The 14304-nt window shown below is 39.6% G+C and overlaps 1 protein-coding gene across 1 annotated transcript in view; it reads right to left on the reverse strand.

Annotated features, from left to right (window-relative positions):
* Window positions 1-14225, reverse strand: part of Qless (decaprenyl diphosphate synthase subunit 1 qless) — a 45068-nt gene extending 30843 nt beyond the window's left edge. Inside the window, exon 1 of the mRNA XM_076902839.1 lies at window positions 13951-14225. Within this exon, the coding sequence (XP_076758954.1) occupies window positions 13951-14106 (156 nt within the window). The 5' untranslated portion in view covers window positions 14107-14225. The remainder of the gene's footprint in view (window positions 1-13950) is intronic.
* Between the last annotated feature and the right edge of the window lie 79 nt (window positions 14226-14304).

Consider the following 14304-nt stretch of genomic DNA (forward strand, 5'->3'; position numbering starts at 1 on the left):
CTACATGTTTTACATTCATTTTCTGGTATATTTAAATTTGTATTATATGGAGATTTATGCACACATATATACACATATGATAATAAGAAAATGTTAGACATGTCTGCATGCAACAGCCGTTTCTATCGAGTCTCTTTTCTACACTTTATATCCATTCTTCGCAGAAACACTCCTCTTTGATGTCCATATCAAACGAAAATACCTCAAAATATTAAGATACCTATCGATAAGCTATCTACACGATACGTATACTGCAATCAAAAAATTTCAGATTCCCAACACGAAGTAAATATATTTATTAACTAAAAAAATACAAAAATGAAAAAGAACAGAACGTTTCCTCTCTACGATTGCTACGCATCGACTGCCGCTATTCGCTGTTGCGATCGTCGCGTCTTACAGAAAATCAATCGAACGCTACTCGACCTCGTGGCGACGGAATTGATAACAAAATTAAACAGAAATTGTTAAACGAAAAAAGTTTTGCCCGATACCGTACGTAAATCCTCGATATCGTTCGCTTATCGCGTCTCAAGGTGAGGGATCGATAGATGGGAAAACACGATCGACGACGCTCGAGCCGGGGCCAGTGGATCTAGACGACGGCGCAACGGAACACAGGCCGCGGAAGGAGCGCCGTTAGACACCGCGTATGTAAGTACGTAGCACGTAATCACGTTCAACTTTTACCGTGATTCGCATTTGGGTATCGAGGGCACCTGCATGCCGTGCTCGCGCCGGAGAAACCGCTCGTTCCGTTCTGCCCAGGGAAGGATGAAGCGCTACTTGTTGCGCGCAATCGCTGCACCGTGCGCGCGAGAAATAACGTCTCGACGGGATTTCTTTCCGATCGGAAGACGCGCAGCCGCCCCATTTATGATACGCCCGACGATTAACCTGGTTACATGACGGCGTTGAATAATTACCCGCTCGGTGACACGGCAGCCATTTTTGCCAGTCGAGTGGGAGGACATTTGGCGGTACGAACGTTTCGAATTCTTTCGCGTCTGGGTCCATTTTGATTTATGTTTGCTACCGTTGTTTCGTTCACTCGCGACTTTGATAATAATCGAAATTTATTTAAAAGATTATACAGCTGCGACAGTTTAAATACGAAATACCACTTAGGTGCTAGAAATTCTAATTACCGTTTTAGCTACAATTTCCGCTTATTAGTATTGTCAACATTTAGTATTGAAACACCCCTTATAACAAATGTTAATCTAAAAAAACTGAAGAGTAAACAGGAAGCTTCCCAGAAACTACGTAGCAAATACACATAAAACTGCAACGAGCAATGAAAAAACATGAGCAAAGTCAGCGAACGATTGAAAAAAATGTATGTTAATTACAAGAATCGGTTAGTTGACACGTTCTATTAATAGGACTGTGAATAACGAGGCTCGTGAACCGTTCAATTTTACGATTCGTTGCAACGATTCGTAAATATCACTGTCACGGAAAAAGAAGCCTGTATATCCTACGTCCGAAACGATCCTCGAACGTTCAACCGTGCACGAGCCACCCATTCTCAGACAAGAACGCAAACGGTATTCCAAATTGCATTCATTTAAATACAGTTCCTGGTACCCAGTTTGGTTCAGACGGCAGCCAGCGCAAAGGATACCATCTGAATATCAAAACCATCGACACCGGATCCTGCGCACGGATCGCTACATCTGTCGCGCGGTCTCTAAGCGTCGCGTAAAGCGCACTCGAGCGCATCCTTACACGCGTTACCCCGCGGATCGAACAGGAATCGATGAGGAACGAGAGCGAAGCCGGGGATGGTCAGAGGCTTTGAACCGAGACCGTTCGTTGTGGCGGAATTCTCTCCTTTCTCCCTCCAACGAGGGAAGGAATACGTTTCTGGACGTATCGCATGAATTTACGACGCAGGACGTGACAGAGAACTCCTTGGACCTTGGCGAGCGTGCTCGCCGGCCGACTACGAATGAGCACCCGCGATTGATCCCGTATGCGCGATGCACCGTCTCCTTCGACGCCTCCAGGATAACTTGCCGCGCAGACCATCTCGCGGATTTGCATTTCAAAAAATGCGGAAGACACGCGGTGCACGGGAAGCCCGGCGTGTCGGTATCAAGGACGATTCGTAATCGGTGTTTCGTCTTTTTTTCTCTTTTTTTTTTGTTTTTTTTTAGGCTGAAGCGTTAAATGTTCGTTTTGCACGAGAGTTTTCCGAGCACGAGTGATTCTGAGCGAAATAAAACCTGCTCGTCGGAACTTTTGATGTTTGCATCGCTGCGTTCCGAGATGGGACTTGTAAGATAGCGCTGTGCTATCTTGGGATATAACGTGGAATATTTAACGCTATATTTTTTATTGTCGAGAAGTAAATTCTTGTATTACCATAACAGGATTTGCGTTGTAAGAAACGATGGTATAATAAAATTTGTGTCGCACAAAGCTATATTAAGAGTAATCGCGTGAAAAATCAAACTGCGAGGCAGTGGAGGAGTCGGTGATGATGAAGGAAACAATCTTTCACTCAATGTTAACATAGAATATCCAAGAGGATCATACATTCGTTGACATGGAAAGAAATCTTAAATACTTCAGGTGTTTACATGTTTTCTATTCGTAAACGAAATACCATTTAGCAATTAGACTAATGCTGTCATTCACTTAACGCCTGCAATTCTAAGACGGTGCAATGCACGGCCCTGATTATCGTAGTGTACTGAGTGACTCGACATCGATGGGTGCCGATTTCTTAAGAGATTCGAACAGTTTAATTTATGTCTTCGCTACATTGTAGCCAGGAATGTATTTACAAAACATTCGATTAGATAGTTGATTCCCAAGTAGTTCGAACGTATCTCATCGATTTATAGTGGAGTCCATTTAAAAGTGCCGCTTCTCCTTTTTGTAGCAATCGCGAACCGATTAGAACTATCCAACAGATACGAACCCACTCACGATACATCTGATTACATAATATAGACTAATGACCGATAGGAATTCGCATGCACGTATGCACAATGATCAGAAAAAGTATTGGCACGGTTTTTATACGTATGCTATTTGCCATTTATATACTCGTTATTCGAGTCTGATTTTGTATTGAATTTTCCATCGCCTAACAATACTTTCGTATGATTAAAAAAATTGAGCAATCACTTTAATGTATTACAGAAGGTTATGAGAACGACCACATTGTAGGAAAAGCATAACCTTAACCAAATAGATTTTGATCGTGAGTACTTCTCGAGCATTGTATTATGTATGACAGCGTGTGAAGATCTGCATTTCAAACATGGAATATTATGTTCGATACCTGGCATAACATTGCATTCAATTACAAATATATTTTCTGTTCAATTGCAAATACGCTGCATACCAGCGTTTTGTAATTACATTTTAAACGATCACGATTTACTGACTCCCGATGGAAGGTTCGCAGACTTTAGACAAAGGAGGGAATTTTCTTCGGATACGCACAGTTCTACTTAATCCCTGATTATCTTGTGATTGGGACACGCGTGAGAAACTTCTAACTGTAAAGCGGTCATTAATTCTGACATAACGATTCTCAGCGGAGCCAGAACGCGACCGGAAGCAGAGATTAGATTAGAAGCAACCGCGTGCTCGCGCGTACAGGCTCTGCATCGGAAAAATGGGGATAAGGAAAGAAGAAGTTGGCAATGAAAGATTTTTTTGTTCATCTCTCGACATTTTGTATCTGAATTCCGTCTAAGTCAGTCTTGCTTTTATGGAGAAGCGGGAAAAGGGGGAACCTGAATTTCGAGGAATTTCTTCCGCTTTACCTGCCCGAAAGACGTCCAGATTCCTCCAGATCGCAATCGCAAGATCCGGAATAATGCAAAAACGAGTAATTTATGGAACTAAAACTGAAATGGTGGACAACTTTTTTTTGCAGAAAAGATTCAGCTAAAAATAGTAAAATTTTAAACACACTTTCCTGCGGTTCTAGTTCTCAGAATTATCTCTTGAAATTCCTCCTGAGGAATTGATCGAGCACCCTGCATAAAACAACGGAGTACACCCATTTATCACGCGTTGGAAACCACAGCCTCGTGATCCTACAAAAATGACTGCATCATCTTCAGAGAAAAAAACCTAATTAAATTAGCAAGTCTAATGTCAAGCAGTCGTATCCGGAATGTTTAACAAACCCCTAAAAGGTTGCTATTTTTAGATATTCTATTTTTTGCGTGCCAAGTTAGAGTCGGTACATTTTTAGCGTGCCCACCGTGAATTTTTATTCAATTCCGATCTTCGAATTATGGGTTACAACCGGTGCGTCGACCGCAAAGTGTTACGAAGAAGTTGCAAAAATTATCGAGTAAAACGAAGAAGAGGACGGAAGGAAAGAAAAAGCTCTCTTAAATAAATAATCGTAGACTACATCTGTAGGTACTAGTCGCAACTGAATGGTCGTCGTCGAATAATTAAGAGGTTGTTATAACGTCACTGGCACGCTTATGGAATACAAGTTTAGTCTTCGAGGTTGTAACTGTACGGTTTTGAAGAATTCGATTGATCGATTGACACCGTCGAACCTTCGTAATCCTGACACGATCGAGCTATTATCGTCCCGTTATGTCCCAGGAGCATTAGGAAGCCAGATGAGCGACGAATTTTAGCCTGCGTGTCGATTGCGTAAGAATCGAATGAATGACCGATGTTCCTCGCGAGAAGATCGTAACGGCGACCGAACGAGTAACGTCCGTCTCGTTCTAGCTGATCAACTCAATCGATTTCCATAAACGATGAGTTTTTTCTCAGCAGGAAAGGCTTGAGAATTTTTTCGGTACTCCTTTGAACTAAAATTTCGTACACGTCCATTAATGGAGAATTTACAAAACGTAAAGTCTGTAACTCAGAGTACTAAACAATTGAATGAGTAAAATAAAGGTATAATTTCTTTTAATTATAGATAATACTGCGTGTAGTTTTCGATAGTAGAACGTGCGAGCCAATTATAAAACGAGTGCAAGGTAAGTATATTATTACATGATTTTTATGATTTAAATATACATAGTCATTAGTTCACTTCCGTTTTAGATAACAATGTGAAAAGTAAGATAAAAAAGGTAAATACAACTTATAATATTAATTTAACCAGGACTTTGCAACATTTCTTGTGAACTGTTGTTCAAGAAAAAAGCCGAATTTGATTTACGCTACATTTCTTTTATATAAATAAAAAAGTGGAAAAAAGCGAGAACACTGCAGCGATAGGAATGAATAAGTAAGAGGAATCGCAGGCGACCCTGAAACCGCGCAAATATCCCTAGTTTTCAAGAAATGATTTCGTAAGTAGCCTCTTGTTTACCGCGAAACGACGTATTACACGCGATAGCCGATTTTCCAAGGGAAAAGAAAAGGAGAAAAATACCATAAATGCCACGTCGTGTGAATATTGATGCAGCTGGCGAAGAGGAATGCAACCGCATCATCGATGGTGACTGAGTTACGTAAAAATGGCACGCTTAATCGACTCACGGTGGATTATATATTCTCATATTCTATAACAGTATTTTGTAATCATCCTGGTGTGCATGGTTCCTAATTTATATGCAAAGCTCACCGGCGATTTCCCGCGAGATCTCGCAGCTTCACCTGTTGATGGCACCAGCGACGAATCCACAGACACCTCCGTGTTCATTCATGCAGGAAACGTCTCAATTGACGCACTCGGAGAACCGCGAATGATTCACAAGCGCTCCCTGAATGGAGAACTTTATCACGTGCCGATCTCTTGTTGGCACCGCTCCTGATTACGATCGATATGCTAACGATATTTAAGCTAACGTGTTCGAGCGACTCAAATCTGTCGTTTTTCATACATACAAAGAAGTGTTCTACTTAATGGACTATAAGGATCTAAAAAAATTCGCGGAGAAAGGAAGATCTTACATCGAAATATGGAACAGAATCGAATTTTAAACGACACCGTAATGCTACATCGATAAAACAGAATAAGAGGACCCAAAGTAGGACTCGAAGAATACAGTCAGACGAAGATTTATAAGTCAGACGGAGAAACACTTGAGTAAAATAATCGATTCGTTTAACGAATTATAATCTCCAAGATTCGCAACGCAAAAAGGTCGTCCCTCTTAACAAAGTTTCGATGCGATCCTCTGGCTCCATTAGAGCGGCGTTGGTACCGGTTTTTCATGGAGAACGGGTGTGCCACGTTCGTCTGCACATCGCGGTCATTCTCTTCAATTACGCCCGGGGCCAGGGCTTACGTTACTGTAAATTACGCTGCGATAATAACGATCTGCAGGAAATTGTGTTCGCCAACAGTGACCTCGCCTGGCAATTTACTTTAGATTGTTGCCTAGCTGAACGAAGTTTCGTCCGACAGAGTCCTTCGGTGTTTGTTCGCGGCGTACAAATTGCTCCTGTCGCTTGACCGAGCGAAAATGGTACCGCGCGATGGCGTCGCATCATTCGAGGTGAAAATGAGCCAGAGATGAGACAGAAGTTTGATCGATCTCATCAATTTGCATGTCCAATTGCTTTCTAGCGGAAGGTTATTGCACTAATCTTCGAACGAAGATTTGGTTCGATCGGTTCCACTACCTGCTGAGCACTTTCCGTTCTGCTGACGCCATGCAGCGATATAAGGAACGTTACCAGGACAAAAAATCGTCTGGTGCCTTAGCCAGTCCACGGCTTCCCGTTAAGTGGGATGTTGACCGGGTATGTCGACGAGTAGTTAACCAGGTGTACCGTGCAACTATACAGTACAGTATTTAATACCTGGATGCAATTATTGCAGATTTTCATATTTCATTAGTTTCTAGTTGACCAAGCGAGGTATGATTAATTGCTGTGCAGCGATAAGGACAACGACTGTAGAAGAGAAATGCAAGTACTTAGGGAAGAATAGATAAGTATCGATGGAACAGAGTCGATTGATGTAGCCACACGCAAAATCATTTATGTTTTTGAGTGTTTTGTATTAATAATCTATCGTTTGTTATTTCTTATGCTTGTGTCATATCCTATTCGTGTGAATTATTGCCTCACGTTTGAATTATTTACATCGTCGCATGTTGTTAAATAGGGAAGTACAGATGCAGTCATTACGCGTTACATCAAGTATGCACCTGGTGGATTTTTTATAACAGACTTTAAAAATGACGTTGAATGCGATGTTCGTCGTGATTTTATCTCTAAGTTGGCGTTTATTTATGCGTGAATGTTGGAAAGGAGTGAACTGTGACTAGAATGTGAAGTATAATTAATTATTTTTAGATTATAAGAGAGGGAAGTAATCTATTTTAATAGACAGTTTCACTCACACAGACGAAATTTCTTGTAAGTGGATTTAATTCTGAGTATTTTGATCGCTTGAGAGAATATAGAAGACAACTTCACGTTCCTTAAAACTTATGGAGCATGTATCCCAATGCGATTATGTAAAATTGCAGTCTGTGTTCTTAATAAACATTTACTTTCAAAAAACGAAACATGCGAATGCAATTGCAACATGTATTTATGTTAATAGCCTTATTGCACGGATAAAAAGAAATTGGATCAAATGAATCACTGATATTATTGGAATTCAAAATCAATACGAATATTTCGAGGAACACTATTTCAATTTATTCATGTTTATGTCACTTTACTAGAACATTAATTAATTAATTTATCAAAAGTGATAACGGAGGAAAATTATATCATATGCGTTCTCATTTCTGTCAGAAGAAGCTCAATGAACGTGCTAATCAAATTTTCAGTAATAACACTGCAGATAAACGTAATGTAATCGCTGCATTAGCGTTATCTTACTAACTCGTAAGAATATTTACTTTAGCTTTTCCAACACGTTAAAAGGAAGATGCATTAACGTGTTGCATTGCATGCCTCTCTGAACCGAACCCTCCAATAATGCAGACAACCTAGTTGCACTTAACGCAGGTCTCGTGCATTGCAGCTACCAAAAATATTACAAATTATTATTAGATTACAAAATATAAAAACAAACCCTATTATTACAAATATAGTCTACTATTTGCACCAACTAACCACCTCAAAATATGCATTCCAGAGACTACTCCATTAATTTTTATTACAAGAGTGATACTTCCAAATCTTCTTCAATAAGTTATCATCGCCAGGATAATACATGCCAATATCGCTGACTTTTCTACATTTGTTTAGAAGCGATTGAACGTCACAGGAACAATCGTCGTGGCCATTTCTCGATAGGAGAGTTCAGGTAACGCGTGCCACGATGAAATGACCCAGTATCGTACGGTCTACGGTCCGCTACCAAAGCGGTCATCGCAGTCATCAGGTTCGCCGCTGGTGCACGCCGTGCGCGCGTCCACGTCGACCACGATTGTGATAGCTGCTGGTCCCGCGCAAAAACGGGCAGCGAAAGGTATGTTAAACGGCGCGAACTAGCCGGGGGATATGGATCCGAATCGATGACTTGCGTTTCATATTTTCCACCGTTACGTATATATTGTCCCCGAGAGACTGCGAATTTCACGCTCCGCGGCGACGATTCGATTATATAAGACGACGGGGCGTAGAAAAGTAATTCGGCGTTCGATGGGATACCAAACGTGTTCGATGAGATTTCGAGCGTTCTCCGATTACCTGGTGAAAGTCGAATTGGTTCTGACGTTACGTTCGATTCGGTGGATTTTGGGCATCGATTTGGAGACTTTTATTAAAACGCGTACAAGCTAAGCTATTACACCGACCAGTGAACGTTTAATGCTTCTGCTGCTCATTTTTACCATTTTTAAAATCACATACGATAATTATACAACAAAATTACAATACCTTCAGAATAGTTTGAACGATTATAATTTATAACTACTTTTGCTACACTGATGATTTTACAGTGAACATGCGTGCGATAATAAAAAGAAAGTTCTATATTATAATAAAAAATGAAAGTGTCCGTGCCTGCATGCGACGCCTACAGCCAGTTTTATCCCAGTTCTCGATCCGATCGATTTCAGCCAAAAACGAGAGAACAGGCTCTAGTAGAGTCTGCGTTCGATCGCTTCCTCGATTTATGTAATCCACTCTAACAGAAGTGAAAGAATTCTTCTCCTGGTCGATTCTGACGCGTAACAGCATAGAATCATATTTCCAGCGAGCTATTTCCTTTCGCCCGATACGGTGGCCCGTTGTTACCGCGAATACCTGTCCACGCTCAGCTAGGCACTCGTGACAAAATTCGAAATCTTCCTACGCAACGCAACAACGGACGAAACGACGGATCTTCCCGACGGCTAGAGTCCACATACTGGTTCACCGGCTCAACGATCTCGCAACAATCGATCCTGCTTGTGCAACCATCCTCGCGAGCACGTCGATCGTTCAGTTCGTGATAGACGCGTTGCGCGGATCGCATCGATCGATCGTTAATGGTACAACTGTCGGCAAAGTGTGCTTCAAAGGGTGGTCGAGCGTGGATCACATGGAACTGTAAGAAGGTCAGTGAAATATCTTTCCTCTTTTCTTAGATTGGTATTTTTTGTTCAGAAGATGAAGGAGTTGAAAAGTCGAGGAATGAAGTGCTATTATAATTAAGAAGTAACTTAAGGCGGAGGAACGATGTAAGCGGTCGTGTTTAGGGGATGAAATCACCCTTTAAAAAGTGGAAGAATAAAATACCTACTATAATTTGATTGGAATAATTCAGATGACTGATTTGATAATAGAGGAATCGTGTAAATTGAAGAATTTTGTTATTTTTGAATGACGGTGTAAAAATATGTATACTTCGTCCATTGCCGTAGAGGAATTAAAAGAAGCGGACAATGTAGGTTGACGTTCGCGTGTTCCCTGCCTCTAGCCGATCTTTGATCCCTTTTCTTCATTCAAACGTTTAACCGGATTTTTTATTCTTTTGCATCAATGGTAACGATCGTTATACTTGAGCAATCAGAGACACTGCCACCTCCGTTGTTCGCCTTTTTATGAAAAGCGATTTTAATATCGGCGTAGGTAACGACGACTATCTCCCTGTCCCAGTTGACAGTTCCATGAGCGGTAATTAATTTCTGTTGAGCAACGATACGCACACCTAACGCTCAGAACTTTGTATCTTTCTAGAAAATCTGCGCGATTCCGCAAAAGCCAACGTGTTCCATCAATTTTTTAGTAATATCGATCGATCCAATTTGTACTGAATGCTATTTTGAAATTTTGTAGAAATTTAAATATATCGCAGTATAGATATGCAAAAATAAGGGTTGAGATTGTCCATTTAGTAATTTCAAAATTGTTTTAAAGGTACAAACAAAAGATTAAAATTGATTCTATTTGTTTTATTAAAACTATAAATATCTTCTACGAAAATTATTTTTGCAACGCGGAAAAGCCCTACTTCTAGCCTCTCAAACGTGAGCAACCTTTTCGTACGTGTGGATATTCGAATGGATAATTGGAGGTCAGTTATGAGAATCCCGTAGAAGTTTATTCCAAGAAATGAAGCTTGGATGAATACAGTTAGACTGATTATTAATTTTTTACACGTGTAAGTGTCATGGTTCGAAAAATTGAGAAAATGATTTACGATCAGACCGGTTCTCCCACATCTGAACAATTTTACCCCGTCGTTTAGATACCTTCAGCTAATTGTAACGTGTTTCTGCGAAACTAGCTCGCCAGAAGGAAACGGAAACGTTATTTCATTCCTCGCAGGTGTTTCGCTGTACTTATTTCCGAAATGTGTACGCTAACTTGTAATTTGCTTGTACAAGATTATGAAAAGCCCGCAGGGGCAACTTGCTCGAGCCGTTCCATATCAATTCCTTTCTTATTTGCACTCTGAGCACCTTATAGATTATCTTGTAATCGGTAGTTTGTACAATCCTCGAAATTTCATCAACTTGTCAACCTCCAGTTTCAATGTTTCGAATCATCAATTATAATTTATCGTGCAATTTAGGTCGTGCAGTTTTGTACGAATGAATCTCGACTAAAAAACGGACCTTCAATGTTTTCAGTGAATCCGATGAGTGAAACAACGGAACAAAAACTCAATGCCGTGAAATCATTCATTTTTTTCTTAGATCGGGATTAATCAAGACGAGTAAAAACGAAACTTTGCAACAGCAGAACGCAAAGGTTGAATCGGTATCAAGCGCAACTTCGACACGATGACACATAAAAACAGCCAAAGGTTAACGCATGCGAAAAGAGAGCCCACGGTCTAGTGAAGGTCCGTAAATGTCATGAGTGTGTCTGCTCGATCGCTTTTGATGAACACTATGTACGAAGTAATGCACATGCGTGTAATACATGAAGTAACTGCAGTCGGAGAATGTATTTAAGACGATAAAATGTAATAGATGTAGCCTTGAATTAGTATCCCCAATTACAGTTGCGTTCACCATACGATATTCAATGAAACAAGAAGGGATAACCGGATGCGATATTAAAACAGATTGACGGAAAGAACGTGGAACATTACCTATTCGTTCATACATTTATTTATGAATGTACGGGGTATTTCAGAAATACGAGAGGGATCTGTACAATTTTTAGAAATGGCAACAAATATTTCTGTTTGACTTCAAAAATTATTCGCAGATTTTCTATATTTATTATTTCAAAAGATAACGATTTTGTAATACGTATCTACTAATTATAACAATATCGCTTAGTTTCATTTAACGCGTAATCAATAGTTGACTGTGTTCGATTGAAGGATGTTTGAAATAAAATTGGGCCGTTTCGTTCAAAAAGGCCGAGGCGAGTTTTCTATGATAATTTATGGGCTGTCTCATCGAATGCAGTGCGCAGTAATTTAACAACAATCCCATTGTAAAACTATTCATGCATTCCTGTGCGTGCGTACACACGTGCAACGTTCGCCAGAGCGGAATGCCAAAAGAACAGACGCCGTGCGTCAATGAAGGAAATCTTCCTTATTGTACGCAAGATATGGAGAGTGACGACCATTGGAAAACAGAATTTGCAAATCGAACTGGTGTTAATGACCTTACATTAGCATTAACAATGTTTGTCAAATCAACCGTACGATCTATATTATTTCGCTCGATAAAACAAATAAATACTGTCAAGAATTAAAATCAGTTCAAAATAAACTGTACCAGGACCATGCTATTTTAATCATAAAATATATACTTGATGACTTTCGAAAGAGATTCATCATTTTCATGCCTTTAATCTCAATCATTTTCATTACTTAAATAATTTTCGAGTTGGGATAAAGAAATCGATATAGATGTAATTTGGCTGTGTTCCTAATTTATTTGTGCTTTAAATAGTTGTGTAAACGTGCTATTCGTTATAGCGAGGATATATCTGACAATTTTATAAGAATAAAATATAGAAGATTCATATAAAACGTAAGATGAAAGTGCAACAAAAATTGATCAGCTGACATCAACGAAGTTAATTTAGCAAAAGAATAATTATACGATTTTAGAGTACGTACTCTAAATCATACAGAAAAACAGAGAGAATTGCGAGAAACGTCATGTTCGTATGGAAGGTGTAACATTTTTAGTATTGGAGAATCAGTGAGTAAGAGCAGACATTTATACACATCGAGTACAGCTGAACAAGCCGAGAAAGTCAAGAGCGTGGATTCCATAGGTTAACCATGCTCGAAGGAGGATATCTCACGGGCCAGTTAGCCTACTTATGAGGAGCGAGACTTGAAATTCGTCCCCGTCGTCATCGCGGCCGATTCCCACTCGTTTGGATAATAAACCATCGACAGATAAAAAACACGCAGAGAGAAAGAATGCCAAAGTGTATAACGCCCGACCGACAGACGATGATTTACCTAAGAATTGCGTAACACGCATGGACGACTAGCCATCGTCCATGTGGCGAATTCGTGTCTTCGATTTGCGAGCTCTTGAAAGAGATTTCAAAATCCGGTCTCTGTGTCACTTTCGAGCAGAGAAAGTCGTGCGATCCATTTTGCTGTTCGCCAAGCGATTTATAGAGAACTTTCGTTAGAAATTGCTACAATATTTAGAACTTATTAAAATGGAAAATTAATATTTCAACTTAGGATATACTGTATGCATATTGCATTTGTACTAAAATTTTCTTGCGCTATAACATTAAACAACTGTTTTCGTTTGATAAGCGGTAATGATTTAACAGAATCGATGTCCAGTGTTTACATTATTCAAAGTGTAAAGAATGAATTCAAATTCGACTACCGCGCATGCGTTTTACGATCAAGCGTCGCTGATTTAGTCAGTACACAGTCTAAATAACAACGTCAGTATAATTATACGATATTATGACGCAAATAATAAATTATAATTCAACATATGATTTTTCATTACATTTCTGTTGCAAATTAATAACTCTTTTAATGTGATGTCGCTTTATAGCTTTTAATATGACTAGCAAGTCAGTAGCAGAAAGCATCTAGGTCGTCTGCTAGAAACAGCTGACAGCTCAGCTGAAAACGTGATTTTATATATTTTTGTTTACAATATCATACATAAATCCTTTTCAGTTTTGCAACCAATATTTGTAACACGGGAATATACATGACTATAATGCAACTAACAGCTTACTTCTTGATATTTCATACTTAAATCGCTTGATAAAGGAACCACGATTTATCGACACATTTTACTAGGCATTATGTAATTTGTGAAACCTAAGATTAATTAAAATTCTTTGTTTCATACATTGTATTCCTATCTGACATTCTTCCTTATACCGATATTTGTGTACAATTAACACGATGGATTAGAAAATGCTGAGCATAACCTCCGTTTTTCTAACGCTACGATAAATAGGTTAGGTCAATGATAACAGAGGTATTAATCACGATATCTGGCTAAAAGTGAATGAAACAAATAGATTTAATACACGTGTCGCGAAGTATAGCTCCGTTATTCTATATCGCACCTGTACTAATTATAAATAACATTTTCTAAAAACCGCAACAGTGCCAAAAATGCAAGATTAACATACCTGGCAATGTTGAATCAAAGCACTGGTCGGATGTTCGATTCTCGGCCGTGACTTGACACATGTCGTTGAAACTTTCCTTCGTAATTGGGCGAAATGTCCAAACTGGCACAATTTCTCTGCACGAGCACAGAGCCCACTTGACCCTATACACGCCATAGCGAAAACTGCAGTGAGCCGAGTCACACGACTGGTGAAGACTTTCGAGTTCCATTAATCCCCACCGACACTTTAGTATCACATCCCCACCCACTTTTCCCTTTCCTTTCTGCGCTTGTAATTGCATCTGTTGCACGCGGCATCGGTTGAAAAAATATAACAGCTCTTGAGTGATTTTTAATCCAAAATAGATTTTCA

The sequence above is a fragment of the Xylocopa sonorina genome, chromosome 10, assembly GCF_050948175.1.
Source record: "Xylocopa sonorina isolate GNS202 chromosome 10, iyXylSono1_principal, whole genome shotgun sequence".
NCBI lineage: Eukaryota > Metazoa > Arthropoda > Insecta > Hymenoptera > Apidae > Xylocopa > Xylocopa sonorina.